The 24,037-nt window shown below is 38.9% G+C and overlaps 2 protein-coding genes across 3 annotated transcripts in view; both read right to left on the bottom strand.

Annotated features, from left to right (window-relative positions):
* The window catches only part of slc25a21 (solute carrier family 25 member 21), an 89,654-nt gene extending 87,239 nt beyond the window's left edge, over window positions 1-2,415 (bottom strand). The window contains exons 1-2 of the mRNA XM_084913956.1: window positions 2,262-2,415; window positions 2,062-2,151 (exon numbers count right to left, since the gene is read on the bottom strand). Coding sequence (XP_084770082.1) covers window positions 2,062-2,131 — 70 coding nt within the window. The 5' untranslated portion in view covers window positions 2,132-2,151; window positions 2,262-2,415. The remainder of the gene's footprint in view (window positions 1-2,061; window positions 2,152-2,261) is intronic.
* A 2,153-nt stretch (window positions 2,416-4,568) lies between these two features.
* plekhh1 (pleckstrin homology domain containing, family H (with MyTH4 domain) member 1) overlaps window positions 4,569-24,037 on the bottom strand; it is a 36,782-nt gene continuing 17,313 nt past the window's right edge. For both annotated transcript variants that reach the window (XM_084913953.1, XM_084913954.1), the window contains exons 8-30: window positions 19,823-20,571; window positions 19,513-19,591; window positions 15,890-15,981; window positions 15,610-15,757; window positions 15,263-15,399; window positions 15,037-15,147; window positions 14,674-14,760; window positions 14,146-14,304; window positions 12,827-12,907; window positions 12,555-12,734; window positions 12,346-12,457; window positions 11,098-11,210; window positions 9,898-10,074; window positions 9,641-9,738; window positions 9,364-9,541; window positions 8,893-9,048; window positions 8,342-8,439; window positions 7,995-8,136; window positions 7,708-7,850; window positions 7,434-7,563; window positions 7,087-7,170; window positions 6,319-6,465; window positions 4,569-5,777 (exon numbers count right to left, since the gene is read on the bottom strand). In XM_084913953.1, the coding sequence (XP_084770079.1) occupies window positions 5,625-5,777; window positions 6,319-6,465; window positions 7,087-7,170; window positions 7,434-7,563; window positions 7,708-7,850; window positions 7,995-8,136; window positions 8,342-8,439; window positions 8,893-9,048; window positions 9,364-9,541; window positions 9,641-9,738; window positions 9,898-10,074; window positions 11,098-11,210; window positions 12,346-12,457; window positions 12,555-12,734; window positions 12,827-12,907; window positions 14,146-14,304; window positions 14,674-14,760; window positions 15,037-15,147; window positions 15,263-15,399; window positions 15,610-15,757; window positions 15,890-15,981; window positions 19,513-19,591; window positions 19,823-20,571 (3,554 nt within the window). In that variant the 3' untranslated portion in view covers window positions 4,569-5,624. The remainder of the gene's footprint in view (window positions 5,778-6,318; window positions 6,466-7,086; window positions 7,171-7,433; window positions 7,564-7,707; window positions 7,851-7,994; window positions 8,137-8,341; window positions 8,440-8,892; window positions 9,049-9,363; window positions 9,542-9,640; window positions 9,739-9,897; window positions 10,075-11,097; window positions 11,211-12,345; window positions 12,458-12,554; window positions 12,735-12,826; window positions 12,908-14,145; window positions 14,305-14,673; window positions 14,761-15,036; window positions 15,148-15,262; window positions 15,400-15,609; window positions 15,758-15,889; window positions 15,982-19,512; window positions 19,592-19,822; window positions 20,572-24,037) is intronic.

Genomic DNA, 24,037 nt, shown 5'->3' with positions numbered 1-24,037 from the left:
CAGTATATTTGCATAATGACTGAAATCTAGCACCACTGATTAACAATTAGCTGTTAACATGTGGCGCTAGTTTGCAATTATGCAAACATGCTGTTTATGAGGTTGGGAAAACCTGCAGTCAGCTGAGAATGAAGAAGTCACTTGGATGAGTGACGCTACGCTACTTTTTTTAGGAAACCATAAAAGCGTTAGTAAACTATCCCTTCTCACTGTAAAATTTAATTAACTATCATTTAATTAGATATATAATAAGACCACTAATTACTATTGCCTTCTTTTTATGAAGTGTGACTATGTCTAGCCAGACACATTGAAATTGGCTATAAAGATCTCCTCTTTTAAAATAAGCAGTGAATCCATCTGTATATCCCCGACTATGCAAACCCAGTAACCCACTTCCATCATGGTGTCAGATGAAGGTAAATAAATCACAACCCAAGTGATTTAACTTGAAACATAAAAACGCAAAAATAGAACAACTCATTTTGCACTCCACAAATATGTAAATAGTACAGCCTTGAGGTCCCTGGGATTTTCTAAAGGTCGCCGAGTGTGGAGCGCTCAGTGATGACGTTGCCTGAGAGCACTGGGACTAAAATGAATGTAGCATTTGTTGAGTTTCATTTCAGAGTTGCTGTCAATTGTTTTTAGAACACAGTGAAGGACATTTGTGTTACTGATTGTAATAAAGCTGTTTGCTGTTCACATTTTTTAAAAATGTTGTTTTTTTGTTAGTTCTTCATGTTCTGTCTCTGATGATTAAGAAGGATAGTGTGTATTTCATGATCTTTCAAGTGTCTTGTATCCATAGACAAAAGACACTTTAAAGGTTATTTAGTTTGTTCTCGCTTTGCAACTGTGACCCACTCAATTTGAACTTCTTTTTTTCCCACTCACATGGTAGCCAGAAGTTTAAACTTTACGTTTCATTTTGGAGTCTTTAGAAATACTCTATTCTAGCTCCAACGCTGTCAAATAGTTGAACATTTGAGACAATCCAGAATGGCCTAATCTAATACTAAAACATAGTAATGGTAAGGCGACATATATCTTCTCTATGCCCAAAAAGTATATAGAGTAATAAAGTAAAGCCATAAAAATATTTTGAATTCTAATATGTTGGAAAAAATAAAGAGTTTATTAGCACCATTTAAAACCAATTTGAGTATTTTTTTGCAAGCACTTCTGAAGACATTAAAAACGGTTAACTTCTTCAGCTTCAGCTTTTTCTAGGTTTATCACAGAAATATCTGAGAGTTGCTGGTGTAAAACTGACAGATTGGATTTCAACACATTTAACCGTGCTGATCTTATGCAAACAGTCTCAGAAAAAATCAGCAGAATTTCAAAACTGCTGTAACCAGATGTGCATACTTCACTGCTCCTCATATCCACCTTTAATGTAACATGACTTTTAGCAACTTTAATGGAAGTCTGCCTCTCTCTCCATCCTTCAGTGGAGTGCTCACTAAGAAGAATATCATCAGTCTACTGAGTTTCTATTTTGAAAATGTTACTCAACTGATAAACAAATGCAGATTTTGATCTGGGAGCCAATCAATAACGCGCATTTCCAAGACTATTAGCATACTACATATCCAAGGAAAACAAATAGTGATAGAAAACAACTTGCATGGAAGTTATACTTTTAATAACAGTGATGTCAAAATGAGCATTTACCTAATGTCTTTGTCTAAACTGGTACTGAATAAGCTCGTCCAGCAATTACATCCTAATATCGTTCAGCGATTTGTTAAAGCTGAAAGCTAAGTTGATTAGCAGTTGCGCGCATGCGCACAATTGGCTTTGTGTCCCGGTGTGCAAATCCAGCATTTGAGGAGGGTGGGAATTATCTTGGCAGCGCAAGGAAATCTTTGGGCTCCACGGATAACAACGAGAAACAGTTAGTAGCGTTTAATGAGAAAGTAATGGAGAAGTGCGTCGGTGCTTTCCGTGTATCGATGCTGCTTTCACCTCGCTACGTTCACGCTTTCAGAAGTGTTAAGGGATTTCAATAAATCGTCTAAAAATCATTAAAACTTAAACCATGGTTGGACTTACCAGCGGATCCACCGGCGATGACCTGACGAGAGGCTTCTCGGAGCATGCTCTGTGGCTTTGTGGCTGTCATTTTTAGTGTTTTTAGATGCCCTGTCACAGAAAACACGGCCAAACGCTGTTACACGCTCTGTAAGGTTACTGCTACTGTGGCGTTAATGCTGTATTACACCTGCGTCGGTGCTCATTAACTCGCAACAAACCTGTGGATTTCGTGCTCTTCGGCGAGGCTGCTCGGTGGTGTCCTGCCCCGTGCGGCTCACGGTTAACTCAGAGGTTCCTCTGCTCCTGTAGCGCCGGCAGCCCACGCTGGAGACAGCGCAGCAGCGATATCTATCCGAGTGCTCACGGGCTAGGCTAGGCTAGGCTAATATGGAGTAGTTACCCCCCCCCCCCACGGGCCCCACACTTACCTCTCCACTCTCTGAATAGTTTAATTTAATCCAGCCACCGATAAACGTAAAGCAAATAATCCTATGTATAGATAATTAATATGCACTTAGTGCTTTATATTAAACAAAGGCAGCTATTAAATCTTTATGCAATTTATTATTACAAATGCAGGCGTTTTAATTAAATTAATTATAATCCTATAATATTTAGATGGGTCAGAGCCCTGGTGTACACGCCAGTATGAGACCACTCACGAGCATTATTCGTGGTTTTCAGGGGTGTGGGGATCTAGAAGTAACACACTATACAATACCTCTTCAATAAATTAATAAAATAAAATCAGATACTGACACCCCCCATCTATGGTGTAATTGCCATGCACCGTGAACTCAGACGTCACTCGGTAGAAGTCAACGTGAAAACACAGCAGTGGGGCAAGTCAGATTAGACATTAGTCAAACAGCTTTGTGGTACAAGGTCCATGTGATGTGGTGTTGTACAAGTGTGTAAATAGGTCAGCTAAAGACAAATTTGGAGATTATCCCATTTGTCCAAAGTTCATATTTGAAAGTGTTTATAATGGTTTAAAGTCACGCATTATGCTTTATCTGTAGAATGCATGCATATCTGCATAATATCTGCGTGATCCCTTTTGTAATGTACCGACATTGTGATCCATAGAGGTCAATTAAGAGCAGGTGCTGTAGATTCCCATTGCTTTTCCAGTTAAATGTGTTGTTTTACAAAGATGTGAAATGTATGTAGGACTCACACTGTTGAAAATAATATCCCTGTGACATTATTTATTGTATATTTATAAGTTTGAACAGGGTCATTTTTTTGTGTAGTGCTGAGTTGAGTATTTTTACTCTTCACAATATAATTTGTTCTGTTATTCAAACTTTTTTCTTCCTCCAGCACTGTTTTTTTCTTTTTTCTTTTTTTTGTCTCTGTGTTACTTTTAAGCAAATTGATGCATTTAGGATGCCAAACTGTACTCTGAAGAAACTAGTTAAGAAATATCACCTGCTTTGTGTAATTTCAAAGAACATAAGGTTACAGAGAAAACAGCAAAGGGTAAACTCTGGATGAGTTTGTGAAGTAAACAGTCAGATACGAACACAATGTTTTTAACTATGTACAGACATCCTCCTTTGCAAACATTAGTCTAGTTAAACACACAGCCAGTAAGACCTTCAAGGTAAGTAAATGTCCATCTACAGCTACAGCATTGAGATTGTTTGCTATAAATTCAAAATAATAGAGCATGTGGCCTTATTGCACCATGGAAAAAGTGCAAAAGATATTCTTTTTTATTTAGAAATGAAGGCATGTAGAAATTTAGCAGTGAGCCCTATAATAGAATTTCATTTTGTATGAGAGTAGTTATGGAACAACAAGAGCTCCAGACAAGCTATAAAAATCTGGGATTTATAGCATACATTTGGCAGGAAAATACCATTACCACTTTGACCTCCTTGGATAAGAAAAAGCAGAGCATGATAATATATACTTGGAAGGCTGTGTACAACCGGCACACAAGGTAAGTTTATGGACAAAATGAATGAGAGAAGAAGTTCTGTGCTCTCCAAGGGACGCTTTGGCTAGAACACGATTCTTGTCACCATTGCTTAAACCTTCTGATTCATGATTAAACTTTACAGTACTTAGTAGCAGGAGTGTTTCATAAGGGAAAGCCAGTGGAACATTTGTTCCAGGAAAAGAAAATAGGACAAGTGTTAATAGCATTTAAAATGTTTCTACCATTTACTTAGACACATAATTAATAAAAATGGAAGCACGCCTCACCCCCAACTAGTCATGCCAGGTGGCCGCCCATCCCTGAGCCCAACTCTCCAGAGATTTCTTCCTGTTAAACGGGAGTTTTTCCTTCCCACTCTTGCCAATTGCTTGCTCCTAGAGGGTTGTCTGACTGTTGGGGGTTTCTCTTTGCTATTGCAGGGTCTTTATCTTACAATATAAAACACCTAGAGGCAACTGATGTTGTGATCTGATGCTATTTAAATAAAACAATTGAAAATTGAATTAAAAAAATTTTACTTAGTTGCAATACTTTCTACCACTCTGAAGTATTAAATAGTCTACATTACAAAAAGTCAGCAGAGGAATTTATCATTTATTTTAATAACCACACACAGACATACAAGCTACATCTTTTAAACAATTGCAACATATGTCAATACAGTAACCAGACGTACTCTGCTACACAAAGGAAACTAAATTTTCCCCACACAAATGTGACATTTGTGTTAAACATTTCCTAATGTTATGGAGAAATAAATAGCTATTATGAACATAAGCAAGACAGTGGTTTATCCAAAACAGTTCAAGTCATCATAATATTTTGGTAGCTCTTTAAAAAAAAGTGTTCTCTCCTTTTGTTTGCCTGATGATCATTTAAAAATAATGTAATTTTAAATATACTGTATGTTTAGTGTAATTAGGGAAGACAATTTTGTCTTATTGTGAAAGAACAAAGCAAGAAAATACTATCAATTTACTGTTTCCAGTAACTCAAGAGTCAAATATTTTTCCAACTTTCAACTTTTTAGACTATTTTTCAACTAAATCTGAATCTGTCCATTTGCTAGAGAGACATTTGTGAGGGGCATCAACTGAATTTTCTGACATTTGCAGGACAAAATATTTCATTAATTAGTTAATTGAGAAATTAGTCATTTCAATCTACCATATTAATTGCTATTTGCCACCCTACATTAGTCCAATATTATATTATGGATAATTAACAGATTAAAATGTATAAATCTGTCCTAAAATATGCAACATTAGCTCCTTTCTAAACGAGCAGCAGCTCTTCATCATATTCAGACTCTTGCTTCATTGTCATTTACTTTTGATCGCTGATGATGAATAATTCTAGTGACACAGGCAGACAAATTACAAATTATTAAAGTTGAAACACCTGTGTTGAAATAAATAGTCTAAAAGACTGATCCTGACATTTCTAATTCTAACTCTTAATAAGAACAACAACAATAATAAAAACTTTAATAAAAGTACCTCTTCTGTAAGAATGAAAACTCAGGACATGCAACCCAGTGCACTCCAGATGAATGCAAAGTAATAGTAACTGCTGTCATCAAACCTCCCTCTACTAACAGTCTTTCTCAATTTTTTTTTATTTTCGCAATTCACAGTAGCGTGGGGCCCTTGGTGGTGTAGTTCATGGTTGGGAAGTGCCTGCTGTCTGCATCCCAGTGGCTGAGGGGCTGGTGAGAGGCAGATGGGAGGCTGGGGTTCCAGTGGTTAATGTAGCTGGCCATGAGCAGAGTCAGCTCCAGTATCTGACATGAGAGTGAAAACAGATTTTAACAGCCTAAAGTCAATGATATTAAGGAGTTTTATGTAATTCTAGTGAGCTGGAAGCCCAGAAAATGCAAGAAAGCCAACTGAATATGTTTACCTTGATTAGGTAAATGCAATCTGACCACATGTTAAAGCTCCAGAAAAATATCTGAAGTTGTTTAAACAAGTGAAAATGGATATGTTTGAGTACTTTTTCAGAACTTGACCTGCACTCACTTTCTTGCTGTGCCGGGTGTATTGTGATAGATCAGATTCAAAGCATTCATTATTCTATTCAAACCCACTTTAACTCTTACAGTCAGGCCTCTTCACATTGGTAACGCCCTAAGAAACTTCTGTGATTTATGCACATGTATGTATGCTGTTGTTCTTCTCCCCACTTTTACCTGTAGACACATGTGCGAGTTTGTTGTTTGTATGGTTTTGTTGTTGACTTCTTCTCTGTAAATCACTTTTGCATTAAGTAACATTAGAAAAAAAATAGATATATAATTACAATGATGAAAGCAGGAAGTATACCTTAGGTTTAGGCATTGCAAAGACCAGCTTCTCCACGCTCTTCTTCCCGGCTCCAGCCTCCCTCTGTTGGCTCGTGACCACCATGAAATCATCACGACAACCACCAAAGGTAATCACAGACTGGTAGGAGTATGTGACCAGAGTGTGCTGAAAAAAAGGAGCATTGCCAGTGTGAAATCTGCAGTGAAGTGGATATAAACAGAATTCATGTTCAGATTTTATTGCTGACCCCATTATATAGTATGGAATTCACTTAGGAAATCATTTTGGTTTCTCCTTCTTTTTGAGAAGTAAATTGAGTGTGAAGATATGTGACATAATTTCCAGCAACTTATTCTGATTTTCACTTTGTTTTCTCCCATTTCTTTCTGAAGGCACATGGTCTGCACGCCAGACCAAGAATGAAATGGATCAACATGAGCTGCAGAAAATTACAGAGCTCACGTTAGCATAGTTTACATGTTGGAACTGCTGTGTGTCAGGGTCAAGTATGTCAATTCAGAGGCTGGCCGTTTTATTTTCCTTGGGATTTCTGGTGTTCGAAACACCACAGAACGAAAATCATTCCAGACCAGTGGGTCAAGAAAGTTTTGCAGCTGTGTCCTATCCAGCTGCTGCAGCAGTTAAAAGCTATCTCTAGATTTAACAGCTATAAAGTCAAGCCGGAAATTCAATAAAAGAATGGACTTTCTAAATTCTAAATTGTTCTGGCAGCAGATTTTATTCTGAAAACACATGACAGGATGGTCTGCTCAGCTTGAAACTCACCATTGTGTAGTCCAGCACACACAATCCATCCTCATTGACTGCCAGCCACACCTGGCTCTGCTCAATAGGAGAGGGGGGTACAGGCTGTGGACAGGGGAAACAAAGAAGGGTCGTTTTACAGATGTTATACAGCTTCGTCTCGAACAGGTTTGGGCTTGAAAGCTTAGTTCAAGGTTTTGGTATGGTTCAGTCAAAATGATCTAAGTATGCTTTTTGGTTTTGATGAAGAATCACATCAAGACCGACATTTAAGGATTGATTAGACAAACAGGAGGCGATAAAGTTTCACATAGAATAACATCAGTCACAAAACAACACAAGACATGTATTCAACTTTTTTTTGTTACCTTGGCACTGAAGAGCTTGGCTCCAAACAAAGGCCATTTCCGAGCCACAGTTAGGTATATTCTTACACACTCTGATGCACTGCACCCACGCAGCATTGACCACTTAGTGGCGAGGCGCTCGGTAAGGTCTCTGAGAGGATAAAAGGAACAGTGGTGAGTTAAAATATGGCAGGATAACAAAGCTTTATAAAGCTTTATAAAGTTCTCAGATCAGGTTCTAGATTAAGAAATTGTGGAATGGCACATTTATTCGTTTTTGGGGTTTTTTCTTTACTTGAGCTGCTCTGAGCTGCAGTCCTGTTTGTAGCGTTTTGGGTAGAAGCGTTCTAAGGCTTGAAGGAGAATTATTTGAGATTTAGGCTGAGAAGAGCCAGAGGGAGAGGAGGCACCTGGTCTGTCCAAATCACCATGTTCAACCTGGAGGACAAAAGAAAACAGATAGTTAGAAGACAAAAAGGCTTTCGAAAACGCACAAAATCATACATTTTAGCACTGTAGATAAAAGAATAGCATTTTTTCCTTCCAAAAAAGTCTCTTTTTCTTGATAAAATTGCTACAGACCTGGGCCAAGAGGGCAGCCACTTCAAGAGCCAGCTCTTTGTTTACAGGAAAATGGCCTTGCTGAACTTCATCATTCACCTGGTATGCCAGCAGGAGGCGCTCTCGCTCCATTTCTCCCTTTACCTGAGATCTGAAATACAACCTGCATACAAGAGCATATTGTTATTAAGGCCGTTTTCTTGGGAGAAACTGAAAATTGAGATATAACATCAGCATATTTCACTTTGCAGTCTATAACATTTAAAAAAAAATTCTTTAAATACATCTCTATGACTATAGAGTAAAAGTACAATGTTGCTGATGTGTTTGAGTGCTACAAAATTGAGATATGAAAATAGAAGTCATACCTGTTCTTGTATGTTAGCCGGACAATCCGTGTCCCTTCATTTTTCCCAGGATGCAGCTCCTTTAGAGCCTGTTCCCATTTGGAAATAACATCACAGATCTGGGAAAAGCAAAAGTTAGTCTCAAGTCATACAAGCACACATTTTTTCACTCATGTTACAGTGAGCTGGTGATCTAGAGATTCTGATTTGTACACAAACTCTTATATACAGTGCATTGCATGAGCCAGACAGACCTATACTTTTGTGGAATGGTGGATTCTTTTAACAACAATAATTAAAAAAATCTAGAGGCACTACTTTAAATATGACTGGGCAGAATTAAAACACAGAGAAAGGCTGTCATATACTAGACCACATCACAAGTTGTCAAAAAATGTTTGGACAGTGTAAATATGGCAAAAAATAATCCCACTACTCACTACTGATCCTCTAACTTATTAGAAAATTTGAGACAGATGATCTACCTTCAAACCACAGAGCCAAAAACCATCAGTGATTTCTGTACAGCAGCTTTCTCCCATCTACTAATGGTCTGTGACCCACAGCCCTACCTTGGCAGATGGCTGCAGGCAGTGCTCCAGGTCTTTGCCAGATGGATCATCAGTGAAAAGGGCAAATCCAGTCAGCTGTGGTTTCCTCATGCTAATCCTCTGGTTCAGCGTGTTGAGGAACTCCTCCACTGTAGTCGACCCATCGAATCCCACTACCTATAGTAGAAAACAAAGGACACAGCTGGCACTGAGTTTCAGATTCTGCAGTGGTTGCAGGAGTTTGTAGTTCCAATGGCAGTCAAAAAACTGCAACAGCAGATTAGAAATGTAACAGAAATAAAAAGGAGGTTCATTTTCCAAAAAGGACACATACAAAGTACAGCTGGGAAGGTATAGATGCAAACTAAAACATATACAACTAAAGGAAAGCCTAGAGGAAATTTGTGCATGAAGAATGTATTATTTGCTTCTCGAAACAGGGGTATAGTCATTACAACACCTGTGCTAGCTACCTGGTAAGCTATGTGTTACCTGGTAGGTGTTGTTCATGAAATGAACTGGGATGCTGAAAGGTAGTGAATGGTGGTAGGGGTTCCGCAACAGGATGGAAACTATCTCCATACGTGAAGGTTTAGCCTCTCGCTCTCCATTCTGCAGAGTTCGCTCCAAAGATCTCTGACAATACACTGCATATTTCCCCACCTCACTCCTGTATGTGGTGGGAAAAAGGGAAAAGATAATTAGAAGAGGTTTTTATGTATTGGGAGTTTTTCTGCTATATTTTAAGGTGTGGATTAAGTTAGCTCACCTTGGGTTAGCATTGCGTTGCAGATACTGTCTCAGGTACCACAGAAAATGTTGCTGAGGGAGGAACAGAGCCACACACAAAGACAACAGCTGCCAGCACTGCAGGGAGAGATAGAAAAAGAAGAAATATTTTAACTAACGCGTTTTATCTTAAAATATTTTTTTTTAAAAAATGTATTTTTTAAAAAAAGTACATTTAAAAATTAATGTGAGCGCTTTAAACATGGCTCCTGGCTCTTTACTGTGTAGTGGGTTGACCTGTGTGAGAGAGTAGTTGTGTGGCGTCCGACAGTTGGTCTGTTTGATGAGCTGACAGTAAATTTCATTCTGCAGCTCTGGGTGGTTCAGGCACACTTGCAAAGCATTCTGGGCCAGCGAGGTGTGGTAATCAATAGATGGAGACTCAACCAGCACATTGATGAAGAGCTGACAGGACTGCAAAATGTCAAAGAAACAAAATTTAATGGCACTGAGCTACCAACAGGTGGAGACAAACACAAACCCAGAAACCTGTACACAAAGGTAAGGGACACATATTGAAAGCAACTTAAAACAGTTAAATTAATACAGGATTGGGTGATCATAACACTCGGGTGAGATGAAAACAACAAAAAATATCCCAGCATGAGGTCAAGAAGAGCTCCAGTGTAAGGGGGGGAAAAAAGGGTGAATGTCATTACTTTGTTCTCATTCAGTGTGACAGCTGAAGACAAAGACGCCATTTAACAGGTTTAATCAGTCTTGTCAGTCTCATTAATACTTCAAAGACATGAAGTAGAGCATAGACTTGAAAAGCATGCAACGTCCTTTCATTCAGCTTCATTGTGTGTGCTTGGGACCATTTTTAAGGCTGGATGGTCAGAGAGAGCCGATCTATTCAGCCATCAATCCTAATGTAGTTGGTGGGGCTGTGAAGCATAAATTGGAAGGAAGGGGCTTCTGGTTGACAAGAGAGGAAAAGGATCTGCCATCTCCCTACAAGGTCCTTGTTCTGCTCTGATCCCATTTCTTCTTCCCCATCGTGTAGTTTCCATATCCATTGCTGTCACTCTGTGAAGGCCTTGACCTCCCATGTCTCCTCTTAAAAGAGGGCTACCTTCACGCTGGCTCTAAACCACAGGAACAGTTAGCTTCAATGAAAGCAGATAATCAAGGCCATTATCTCTCTTCAACACTTTTGATGAGCTGGGCCCCTCGGTCCTCAGCCTTTGATCTGGTTTAGTGGCAGGAGGGGTAGGGGGGGAAAAAGACGGCTGCAGAGCTCATCCAAGAGTACAAGGGGTTAAAGAGGGGGACAAACTGGAGTGGGATGGATGATGTCTTGAACAGATCCTCACAGTGAGAGGGAGATAGAGAAGTGGAAAAGGATTCCGAGAAAGAGATAAAAGGGAAAAGCATAATCAAAAGTAAGTGGGATGGAACAAAAGAAAGAGAAGGGTGAGAGGTGGGCACACTGACCTTGAAAAGCTTGAGAGCCTCTGTCTGCAGAGCTTCAGAGGGCAGCGTGGTGAGAGGCGAGCGGAGACCCTCCTTACAGAAGCTCAAGGCCTCACTCTTCCACAACACAGACTCTGGGAAAAGATGGTAAAAGACACACATATATAAAAAGGCACAAATATAACACGAGTACACACAGACAAACAAAGATTGACTTTCAAAGCTTTAATGACTCAACAGCTGATAAAAATTCATATACGGTGCTACAGTCTCAAACAGTGTCTGCAATGTAGATCAAAATAACATGCAGCATGCTACTGTGTGCATTTATACCCACTTATAGATATTCTAAGCCAGGGGTGTCAAACATAAGGCCTGGGGGCCAGAATTGGCCCAGCAAAGACACCAAACTGGCCCACTGGGCACTCTGGAAACATGAACTGCAATTTGCAAGTTTTATAGCTTATCATAATGAAAAAGTCCTGCATCATGGCTATTCATACTATATCAAAGTAATCAACCAATAAACATTGTTCCTGGTTTTACCTACTATAGAAGTGTCTGAAAAATGAACTTTTTTGTCAACGAACAAAACAATTCAGACAATTTGGCCAATGAGTTACCAGAGCTGTTTTTGTAATTTTACACATTACAAAAATTTACACATTTTACTTTTTTTTTTTTTTTAATAATTTAAGTCCAAAGCCAGCCAGGTGATGGAATCAAACTCAAGACAGACATTCTTACTGTGAGGCAACAGTGCTAATCGATGAAATCTAATAAATGAAATGACTTCACCTGATTGGCAGCCTATATAACCTGGCTTCCTTTCAAGACGGCTCTCTCTATTCCTTGAAGGCTGCTGCCTTTGAGGCACCCAACTTGATTTTCATTTATTTTGGTTTGATTGAGTTATAGTTCTCCCATTTTTATTCACCTTTTGTCAGATTATGATAATAAATTTGCTTAATGAAAATTGTTATTGTGTTGCTCTCTCTTCTTTTGATGTACTTGAGTGAGCCAGCCATAACAAGTGGGGGCTTGTCCAGGATAAAGTACAAACTTTTGTAAAAAGGTAACCGCTGTTTTGGGTTACTAAAACACTATCTTACGAGCTAATGATAGTGACTATGCGATTATAACACCCTGGTGTTTTCCTGTTAATTCTCTGCTGTCAATAATTAAAATCAAATAACAACATCAGAAAAAAACATCAGAAAGGTTTGGATATGATTGAACTGTTTTCGTTGTGAAATATGGATTTCTTACCAGGGTCTCCGTCTGCATCAAGCAGTTTACCAATGAGCTGCTCATACTCTGTGCCTACTTTGAAGGCTGCATTGCTACAAGCTGCTACAGTCAGGTGATACAACCATGTATCCTATGTAAAATAAAACATACTAATTAATATGAAAACAGAATTTTATTTCTTTTTTTGAATGAAAAACAACTCATTAACATATTTATTGTTGGAGTACCTTCTCCTGTTTGGTGCCAATGAGCAGATATGTAGGACTCTGGTCTCTCGGTTGGACCACTAAGGTGTAGTGGGAGGAGAGAAAACCTCGAGAGCCTGCCTCATAGTCCTCGTCTGAATCGCAGGAGCGATCTACTTCCTGAACTGATGCCTCCCGCATTTGCAGCTGACCCAGAGGAAGCTGAAAAAGAGAAAGGCAAATCAGCATCAGCTAGGGAGCACTAAAATAAGTCTTGTCAATGTCAGGAGTAGAGAGATGTTTGTTTAATACACCTTGTCCTCCTGGTTGCGATAGTAGTAGAAAACCTTTCCAACCAAAGAACACCACACTAGTTTTGAGTGGCCGTGTTTGACCTGAAAGCACAAGACAAAAAAATAAGCAAAGTTTCAGGACAAATCCAAAGTTACCAGGAAGTTACTCACTACAATGAATATATGATATTAGAAAGCTTGTGAATTTTTCAAACTCTAGACATAGACTGAAATATGATCATTAGGACATTTCTGCTTCTGTCCATCTGTTGGGAAGCCAGTGTGAAAATCACTTAAGAAGTAAAGTGCAAGCTAATTCCTGCCAAAAGAAAACAGTCCATCCACATACACGACTCCCCTGCTGCATTCATTCAGTGTCATATTAAACAGTGATGCAGCTGGAGATGATAATCACATGTCATTTTCCCAAGAAGGGGTTCTTTCAAAGAGTTTCTTGTATCTGAATGGAGCAATGATGTCACTGGAGGATGCCTTCCAGACGAAGCCAGCTGTGCTTCCCTCAGAAGGGGGTTATCGAGGTTAACTAAGCTCTGAGAGGAAGAACATCCCCAGCCTTATCTGTTATCATGTCACAACAGATCAAAGCCAACTCACAGGAAGGGAGTATGGTGTTGGTGAGAGGACAAGAGCTCCATCATCTTAGCTTGGGGTTGTCAGTCATCTGCCAGTAAGTCATCACACACACACGCACTCGTCAGATGTTTAAGTGTTTTAATTTTAGCAAAACAAGCAGGCCTCAGTTAAGAAAAGGCAGGGGGAGACTAGAGGAAGGTGGAGGGAAAGAGGAAAGAAGCTCTGCAGTGTTCCAACAGCTCTAATCTTGTGGTGTTGTCCCAACATGAAGGAGTTCTTTTAAGAATCTGCTTTAAGAGTGCTCTATTCGATCCTCACTGTATTATGGACTATATCTGCCATGATTTCCTGCATTGTCTTTAAAAGACAAAAAGCTTCTAAAAACCTATAAAAAAATATATATTTTTGAGTGTTATACAACTACCCCAACAAGCAGAACTTTAATATCGAAATACTTTGCTTCCTTTTCTAAGAGATCCAGATGACAAGATTGTTAAAGTTGTGATAGTCAGTGTGATCTTTGATATAACTTTTAGCACTGCACAAATCTGAATGCACTCTCACCAGAGGCCCACATATGATCACTGTGCAGTCTCTTATCCATCTTTATATTTTGCTTGGTTCACTAGAGATTGCCTGAAACACCAATAACATGCCATTTGATCTCACCTATTCAGTTTCTATGTAAGAATCAGTCACTTAATTCATTTTTTTAATTAAAAAATGTTTAAATAATGACTTCTGACCTTCGTAAGCCAACCTCTCACAGAGGGCTTTGCAGTCGTCTCCATGGTAAGCGGGCTACTGGCTTGGACTTTGAGTATATTCTGCAGAACCCTGATCCACTCCTCCAGGATGTTGGGTGAATCCGCGGTCAGATAGAAGGTCTTCTTCTCTGTAATCAGCTGATTAGATGGAAAGGAGAAATATGGGAAAAATGCTAAGCCAAGCCAACTGAGACAGCAGCATCATGTCAGAAGAGATCAGAATCAGCTTCTGAAGAGCCATGAAAACATTCCAGTCCGATGCTATACCTGATGTCATCTCAGGCCGCTTCTGTGGTATGCAGCAGTAAAGCTCTGTTGTTATTTAGTGCTATATTAAGCACGCTGTGTGTGAATGAGCATCCTAGTGCAAAGTCTGTCTCTTTTTTTTTCTTACAGTTTTAAAACTGTGGATTCTAACCAATAATTTAAATGCTTTGAGTAGCAGTGCCAATCTTGGGTATCCTATGTTTGGGATCTCTTACAGAAAAGCAGTGTGTTTGCACTCACTTGAAATGTCTGCGCTCCTTCTCCACGTACTATGCAGCAGGAAGAGTTTAGCTCAATCTGACCCTGAGGTTTCCTGATCACGTCACTCTGAAAACACATGCGTAAAAACATCACAACTTCTGTCCAAGATTATACAGAAATACAACCAAAAAAACAAAAACCCAAAAAGCAAAGAATGCAGTGACCACGAATGAACATTTTTGTTAAATTTAGATATAAAAGTTGTAAATAACGCATGCCTTTACTGCAGCCATCCTGTACTTAAACACACCAATCTTAGAAATATTTCTACAATGTTTTCCATGCAGGCTGAAAAACCTTAGAAGGAAGCAGACAGGCATGCTCGAAGCGAGACACACTCACAGGAGATTTGTAGTACAGGATCTCTCCATTCCTCAGGATGAACCAGCGGCGCTTCCAGGCTTTCACCTGACTGCCCATCTTGAGCAGATATCCAGACTTCTCCAGCATCTCCTACAGACATAAACAGCACAGGTAAAGTTATACTCAATAACTGTGACTGATTAATCGCTGGTATACTAGTGATTATCTTGATTAAAGAGTTTAAAGTGGAAGTGCCTCTACTCACAGGGCCAGTGCTCTCACAAGAGTAGGATGAGGTCCGCTGGACTTTATGCTCTGGTTCAGAGTAGTCACTGTCTAGGGAGTAGGCATCAGGAGGTATGGCATAATCGCTCTCTGAACTGATGGAGGACATGGACACACCTGGGATACCAGAGAATCATGGGGAAAACAGAAGAAGACACAGAGGCAAGGTAACTTAAGGAGTGTTGGTAAAGGCCAACATTGCAATTAAATATTCATATTTTACAGAGAACAAAAGATTCAAGACTATTGCACTGTTGCAATGCAGTTTTTTGCATATATTGTTTGTTTTTTTTCTGTGCTGTCTGCACTGTGATCCATAACAATCACCTCTCTTGACAGCTCTCGGGCTGCCAGGGACGCTTCCCTTCCTATCAGGGCTCAGAATGGAGGTCCGCACGCTGGCCAGAGAGCTGCTATCGTCCTCCGACCCAGAGTCATCATCTGGCAGAGGCACACTGCTGATCTGAGTGGCTTTCTACAACACACAAAATAAAATAACACAGATGAAATGTGGTGTTGTGCAACACATAGTGTGTTAGGCTGTATATTAGCATCCAAACCGGACAAAGTTAAGCAAATGTGAAAATGCAAAGAAAATTTCACTCACCCCTTTCAGTGTGGTGTATACTGGTACGCTGATATTCTTATAGATCAGCTGGGTGAACGGGCCTGCTGCTGGATACTGGGGTAAGTTGGATCCTGCAGCGTAAACATGTATTAAAGGACAAGGAACATTTTTAACAAGGTCTATGCTTATTTTAGGGTTATATGCCCCATAGACATGTTTGGAGTAGTGGTCTAAGTAGCACTGATTTCTAGCTCTGTTCCACTTATTAACTACATTAGAGATATGGCCAATGTGATGTCATCCAGTCAACAAAGTCGGTATGAGGATTTTAGCCACTGCTGCCTTTTTGTTTCAAACTGAATGCAACAAACAAAGTCAAACCCAAGGGACACTACACCCATGAGTTAGCCATAACCTAAAGCATACCCTGGTTTACCATCCTTTTTTACTCCAAACGGCCATAATTTACAAAATGGTAAATGGGCTGATTCTTATATAGCGCTTTTCTAATCTAAGCCCTTTATATAACTTGCCTTGTTCACATAAGCACTTATGTTTATGCTCTTTCCATGCAAGTCCTTTCTATCTAACGTTCACATGCATTCATACTCAGATGGATGCATCAGAGAGCAACTTGGGGTTAGTATCTTGCCCAACGATATTTGGCTTGCAGACTGGAGCAAACAGGGATTGAACCCCCAACCTTCTGATTAGTAGGTGACCTGCTCTACCGCCTGTCATGTTGTATTCAATTAGACACACTAGTAACTGAAACAATAAACTCAGATTCAGAAGGCTGAGTGGTTGTTTTCCCGTAAGCTTCTATACAGTCTGATCTGAGGAGCTGCCTCTCTCTGGCTATTAGAGTTTTAAGGCACTTTTCAGATAATAAACTGCCTATGGTTCAAAATAAAAAGTTCAAATCCACCGGCACTTTTACGAAGAGGTCTTTGAGTGAGAGAGAGAGCGGGCAAAACAGTGCATGTAACCAACTGCAGACCTGCTGCCCACTATGGGTTAAACTGGGTTGGAATGATACAGAAAGCCATTCTGGCACCTTCAGTTAATGAGCAATTAATTGGTGGGTTAAGTTCGTTTAATACAAAGTGCGGTGCAGTACAAGTTCATTTTTCATCTGCAAATTGGTGGTCATTTTAGCTGATGCCACAGAGACATTTAAATCGCTACATGATTTCGCCGCACACATTTATGACACGTGAACGTTTTCCATGCAGCTGTCTGCTAGCTAAGGGTACAGTGTCTGTATTTTCCAGGAAGATGAAACATTAGTTGTGTGATAGCTTTACTGTCTGAAATAAAGAAAGATATATATATAAAAAAAGAGAAAACACAAGAGGAAGATATTCTTTAAAAAGGTAAGAACTAAACAGCAAGTAACATTATGTAATCTGGAAATTTAAAGCTTCTATCCAAGTAGCCATAATGGCTCATGTCACATGCGTGTATGGGTTGTAAAATATAGTTGAGCAGGAAACAACCTCAGAACCAGCAGGAGCACAGGTCAGCCAATCACAGCCTGTGTACAAAGAAAATCTACTGGAGCTCACAACAGAAATGATTATGTCATTTATTTCTAAGTGTCAAAAGACATAAAAAATGCACAATTATGAGTAGATTAACTGGGATTAAATAAACTATGATCAGAATACAGTATACAGTAGTGAGGACAGTGAGTAAGGGAAAAGGAAAAAAACAGTAATCCAGTTTGCTAGTATCAAAAGAGTCTCCAACATTTTCCAGCAGTCCCTTGCTACAATCAAAATCGATATAAGCCACATTAGCCATGACACAACCGAGTACCTTCCAATTGTTTGAGATTATTATTATTATTTTTTTTTTTTTTAATTAATGATTCCTCTGGCTTGTCAGTTCTTTAGAAGAAAACAGTGCATGAAGACACTCCTGCAGCTTTTTCTCTCAACAGGTGATCCAGGAGTTTTTGTTTTTCCTTCTTTCTCTCTTTCTCTTTTTAAGTGCCCTTTCTCACTGTCCCTCTTCCCCTCTGTTTTTTTCCTTCATCTCTTTTTCTCCCTTTCCTATCCCCTAGTCATGTCTCTCCCATCTGTAACAACTGAAAATAAAATAAAATAAATAATAACAACAAAGGTCGATCAAATGGACCAATACGGCAAGGCCGTGATGATCCACTTGGTAAAGTAAATCCATTGGGTATCCTCGTTGGCCTTCAGACAACAATTCTGACGGCTAAAGAACCAAATGGGACAGGCAAAAAAATAAATAATTTTTTTCTGTTCTAACGACAACATCAGACTTCAGCATACTGTGTTACAGGCCAAGCAGGATCTGCTGTGACTTTGCCCCAGTGGGTGTGTCTTGCGCTCCCCTTGGCAGCTGACTCCATTCAGCAATGAGAGCATATAGATAAACCCAGATAGTGGACAGCTACAGTGGCAGAGTGTCTTGGCTAACAATGAAAATAATAATATTCAGCTTTGTTTTCCTTCTAACTTTGCTCCCTTGTCATCTTTGTTTCAATGCAGACACTTACTTCCACACATCTGTGCTAGCTGTGTTAGCCTTCTGCAACTCCTGATTAAGAAAAAAGCAGGACCCTTGTTTTTTCCAAAGTTTGGTGACCTTCTGCAACACCAGCAAACGTCAAAGACGAATGAGCAGTGTTTTAAGGCCAGCATGTTTCTTATCAACCAGAATCCATCTATTGCCCCGAACCCGGACTTTTAGCAAATCTAATAAAGCACATCAGTCATTGTCAGGATGTTGATTATTATATGCATTTTAACTGTGCTTCATTTCACACTAAGAACATTTTTTAATGCATTTTACCATTTTAAAAGGTAAAAAGTACTCTACTATAAAGTAAGACAAATCAGGACAAATCCATTTTTACATATTTTTCTATCCACTGAAAGGAAATTTTTAAATTATCTTCATGTAAAACAAAGTTTAAAAAAAATTACTTCCCATGGTTTAATTGGGTGGATACCCGAATTTGCCTGCCACTGTTGCAGCTTAAGAGAAAAACATGCCCGGAAGCTGAAAAAGCTGAGCAAGCAGCAACTTAATCCATAACAGTGATTTGGCAGTCAGCTGCATGTACATAGCAGTTACAAATTTCAATCGTCCAAGTGCTGTCAAACTTTAGCTCCTGCATCCTGACAAAATGGATGATGTTGGGACATATAACATAGCAATAATTACACCCAGACCAAGTCCTTTCATCACAGCTGATTAAAAAGCAGCCTCTCTATATACCCCCCCCTCCAAGGCTCTAAATAAAGACAAGGTAGGGAGGGGGCAGTCCTCCTGAAGATCAGCCCACACCTGCACAGGTGTGGGGAGCCTCAGGCCAAAGGAAGTGACATCAAAAGCAGCAATGACAGATCCAAACAGACCCCGCTCAACCGACACATCAGCTTAAGCATCAGTTGAATGACATGCCTCTTCACAGTACTGACTCACTTCCCACAACAGAAGCACCACCACCACCACCCAAGCTGAAGACACAGATGCAGAACAATGAGCACAAACCCAATGTTATAGTGGAGAAAATCTTTTTTTCCTGGCATCCTGATTACAGACTTTAATTCCTTGTTATAGTATAACCGTTTTGATGACTGAGTGGATGACTAGCTTCTTGCTTCTGGGTGCAGGGGACTCACCTCGTCCAGGGCTTCTGCCTCCAAGACTGGCCTCTGACACTCTCATTCCTGACTTAGCCACAGCGTAGATCCGACTCTCCTGCAGAAAGCAACACAGTCAGAAATATTCATGATTATTCAACTTAAACATGACTACCACCTTCAAAGAGACAGATAGGTATTTTGGCACTTGGTAAATCTTTAAGGAAATAGCCTGACATACTGCAAAACATTAAGAAAATTAAGGTAATGCATGTATTAAAAAACAAACAAACACAACAAAAAACAAGAAGCATTCATATGTTGCATATTTAATACTTGTCTCTCATACCCACGAAGGGAATCGATGTAAAGGCGGTGTTGGTGGTTTGAGAACTTCCGGATCTAATCGGTCTAACTCTTCTGCAAGCCCCACAAATGAAACCCCATCCCGGGACAGCTCATCTGACGCTGGGCCCTCCACTACTCCATCCATGCTGTCTGGGAGCCCATCATCAATGTCGGTCTCTTCCACAACCTGAGAGAAAGGTGAAGAGGTGGTGCCTGCGCTCTTAAGAGTGGAGGAGGTGGAAGAAGGTGTCATAATGTCTATGTTAACATTGAGGTGGTGGAGTTTGTCCAGGCTGGGCTGAGGCTGGCTGTAGTGCTTCTTGACCAGCTGGATGCTGTCTCTGGGGGTGAGGGGAGTCCGTACCTTAGGTAGCGTCATGCTGGTGCCTGACTGGTTACCCAGAGGCTGGTGAGGTTTGGGAAAGGGATTGCTGGTGGAAGGGGAACGAGACAGCAGCACACTGTTGGGTGCCATTATAAAAGACGACTCTGGAGAACTTGATCCATGTGCCATCTCGTAGGCCGAAGATGAAGATGAAGAGGATGAGGACGAATGAAGGCACTGAGAGCGAAACTTGCTATTGAGCTCATCAGATGAGTTGTCTCTGTCAGAGGACCCTGCCTGACCCTCTGTAAGCTCTGGTGCACTGATGGAAACAGAAGTGTTGCTCCGACTCTGAGAGAGAAGATCATGAGTGAGGTCTCCGAGGCAAATCCCTTTACTGACTTGTTCAGGAGTCCTTTTCACATCTGAGGAAATACAAGAGTGTGATTAAATCTGAGACAGCCTATTAAAGAAGTGGAGAATGCTGATGAAATGGTTTATTACATTTGTTTATCACAGAGTGCCACGCTTCAAGGGGCTAGACTTTCTTGTAATTTTTCAAAGTGGCCTTGAGCAATACTTTTCTGGGATTTCTGATGGTGTTTTAAAGGTTTTCTTGGGACACTGGATGCTTTTTCACTCATTATCATTCCAGTCCTGAAGAATGATTCATTGGCTTGTTAACTCACCTAACTCTGGCCTATGAATCATTCAAGCATATAAAAGGTGCCTAACCCAAGGGATGAGCCAGTGATGTATCAACATGGAAGAGACAACTTAGCAACAAACCAATTTCTAATTGTATCCTTCGCCAATTTGTTACTGTCAGCCACTCACAAAAACACATCATTTCCACCAATTTCTTTAGCTGAATCGATGACATGCCAAAGATAACAGTTTGACAGGCATAAAACAGTATTTTTGCACCAACTAGGTCATTCCCAAATAGCCATTATCCAAAACTGCATATTTCAGCATGAATGAATGAATATCTTTATTCGAGCAACCGAATAATAATAAAGTTATTGTAATGTACAATTGTAATATACAATTACACACACAATAAAAAAAACAAAAAAAAAAACAAGTTTAGCTCGAAAAGGAGTGGGATGAAGACAAGCTTTTTAACTCCCACCCCTACAATCTTATCTGAGTTTTAAATTTTGTAGTTACGCAGTACATTTAAATATTTGTGACATACAATTACAATTATAAAATTATCACATTGTCATAATTACAACATACAGTAGTGTAAATATTAAGCATCAGTAATACAGTCTTTGTTACCACCGTTGAGTATCACAGTCATCACCATCATGGTCATTACATCCTCTCCATATATTATTTATATTTTAGCTATGAAAATATCAATGAAGTTTGCTTCCATTGTATAGTAGTAATTTTATCAATTTTACTTTTGAGAATTAATTCTGGTCTACTGTTTCCTAATAATGGAGATAGCAGTAATAACAACAGCATAAGACAATATCAACAGTGTCCATTTCAACTGTACAAGATAATTGTTTATATAAGTATTTGTTGTTAACATTCTATATATAAACAAAGAAGAAAGAAAGAGAAAGAGAGAAAAAAAAAAAAAAAATCATACAAGGAATATATTGTTATTTACTATCCTGGATAAACAATCACACACTCGATTCCTCTTTGTACCTTGACAATATACATTTTTTGTACCTCAATTTAAACAGATGAATATTTGGACATTGCTTGAGCTCTACATCCAATCTGTTCCAAAGTTTCACTCCACACACAGACACACACAAACTTTTCCTGGTGGTTCTAACTATCTGCCTTTTAAAGTTACTACATCCCCTCAAATTATAACCTCCTTCTTTATGTGTAAAGAGCTTTTGGATATTTTCTGGCAGTATACCCTTATTTGCCTTATATAGTAGTTGAGCAGTCGAGAATTCAACTAAATCAATCAATTTTAATAGTTTTGACTACAAAAACAAAATATTAGTGTGATTATAATATCCTACCTTATACATTATTCTTATAGCACATTTTTGTAGTATAACCAGGTGATGCAGAGAACTTTTGTAATTATTGCCCCACACCTCTACACAATAAGTCAAGTATGGTAGGACTAGTACACAGTATAGCAAAAACATTGCATGGCAGTTTAAGAAGAACTTGGCTCTATTTATGATTGAGATACTTTTGGACACTTTATTTTGTATATGTCTGATGTGTGATTTCCAGCATAATTTGCTATCAATCATTACTCCCAAGAATTTTATTTCTGATACTACATCTATGACTACACCATCTATTTTTATTACAGTATCTACATTTACATTGTAATTCCCAAAGAACATTACCTTGGTTTTGCTCAAATTTATAGATAATTTGTTAACATCCATCCATATTTTTAATTTCCTTAACTCATTGTTAATGTTAAGTACTAGGTCACTATGGTCGTCGTTAGAATAAAAAATATTGGTGTCGTCAGCAAATATGACTAATTTTAATAACTTTGATACATTAAATATGTCGTTTATATAAAGGTTAAATAGAGTTGGTCCCAGAACTGATCCTTGTGGCACTCCACAGCTAATGCCCAAATACCCCGATTCAAACTCGCCCATCTTCACATACTGCTGTCTCTCAGTCAAATAACTTTGGATCCATTTCAAAGCCACTCCCCTAATACCATATCTGTCTAATTTTTTAAATAATCTGCTATGATTAATCGTATCAAATGCTTTCTTCAAGTCAATAAATATCCCTGCTGCATGTCTTTTTCTATCCAGACTGTTGGTTATCTCTTCTATTGCATCAATGATAGCCATTGAAGTTGACCTTCCTGTCCTAAATCCGTACTGACTTTCATTAATTAGTTTATGTTTGTCAATAAATTTACCTAGTCTATTATTATGAAGTTTTTCTAATATTTTAGAAAAGTGAGGGAGCAGGGACACTGGTCGATAGTTAGTGAAGATGTGTTTGTTTCCACTTTTATATATGGGTATAACTTTAGCTATTTTCATTTTCTTTGGGCATTTCCCCGTTTGAAATGATAAATTACATATATAAGCTAGAGGTCTGGCAATGCTATGTATGATTCGTTTAACTAATGTCATATCTATACCAAAACAATCAGTAGAGGTCTTGTTCTTACAGTTGTTAACTACATCTAAAATATATAGTTCGGTAACTCCCGACAAGAACATAGTCTTTGAATTTATTTCTATCAGTGACATTTCGCTGCGATTACTTTTTGGAATTGTTGTAGCCAGCTCTGGTCCCACATTTACAAAAAAGCTGTTAAAGCACTCCACCATCTCGTTTAGATTGTAATTGTCACTGTTATTATTAATGAAATAATCTGGATATGAGCACTTTTTTGTGTTACCTTTAATAATAGTGTTAAGTATTCCCCATATCTCTTTAGTGTTGTTTTTATTTTTATGTATTAATTTAGTATAGTATAATTTCTTACTAGTTCTTAATATTTCTGTTAGCTTATTTTTATATTTTTTATATCTACACTCTGCTTCTTCGGTTCTTAGCTTAGTGAATTGTCTATATAAAGAATTTTTCTTCTTACAGGCCTTGTGTAGTCCTTTTGTTAACCACGGGCATTTAATAGATTTATTGTTGATACTGAATTGCCCGACTGGGCAATTTTTATCGTACAGGCAGTTGAAGATATCCAAAAATATTTCAAAAGCACTATCCACATCATCTCCAACATACACTGCATTCCAATCTTGATTCATCAAGTCCTGATAAAGGAGATTAATTGCATTTTCTGTTCTTACTCGTTTGTAGATATATTTCTGAGGTACTTTCTTACATACACTCTTAACATCATACACTATAAATATTGGCAGGTGATCAGTTATATCACATACCATTAGTCCG

This window comes from Perissodus microlepis, chromosome 19 (assembly GCF_051167445.1).
Source record: "Perissodus microlepis isolate ML-2025 ecotype Zambia chromosome 19, ASM5116744v1, whole genome shotgun sequence".
Classification (NCBI taxonomy): Eukaryota; Metazoa; Chordata; class Actinopteri; order Cichliformes; family Cichlidae; genus Perissodus; species Perissodus microlepis.
Note: the sequence above shows the minus strand (reverse complement) of the source record. Positions and strands in the feature narration are given on the sequence as shown.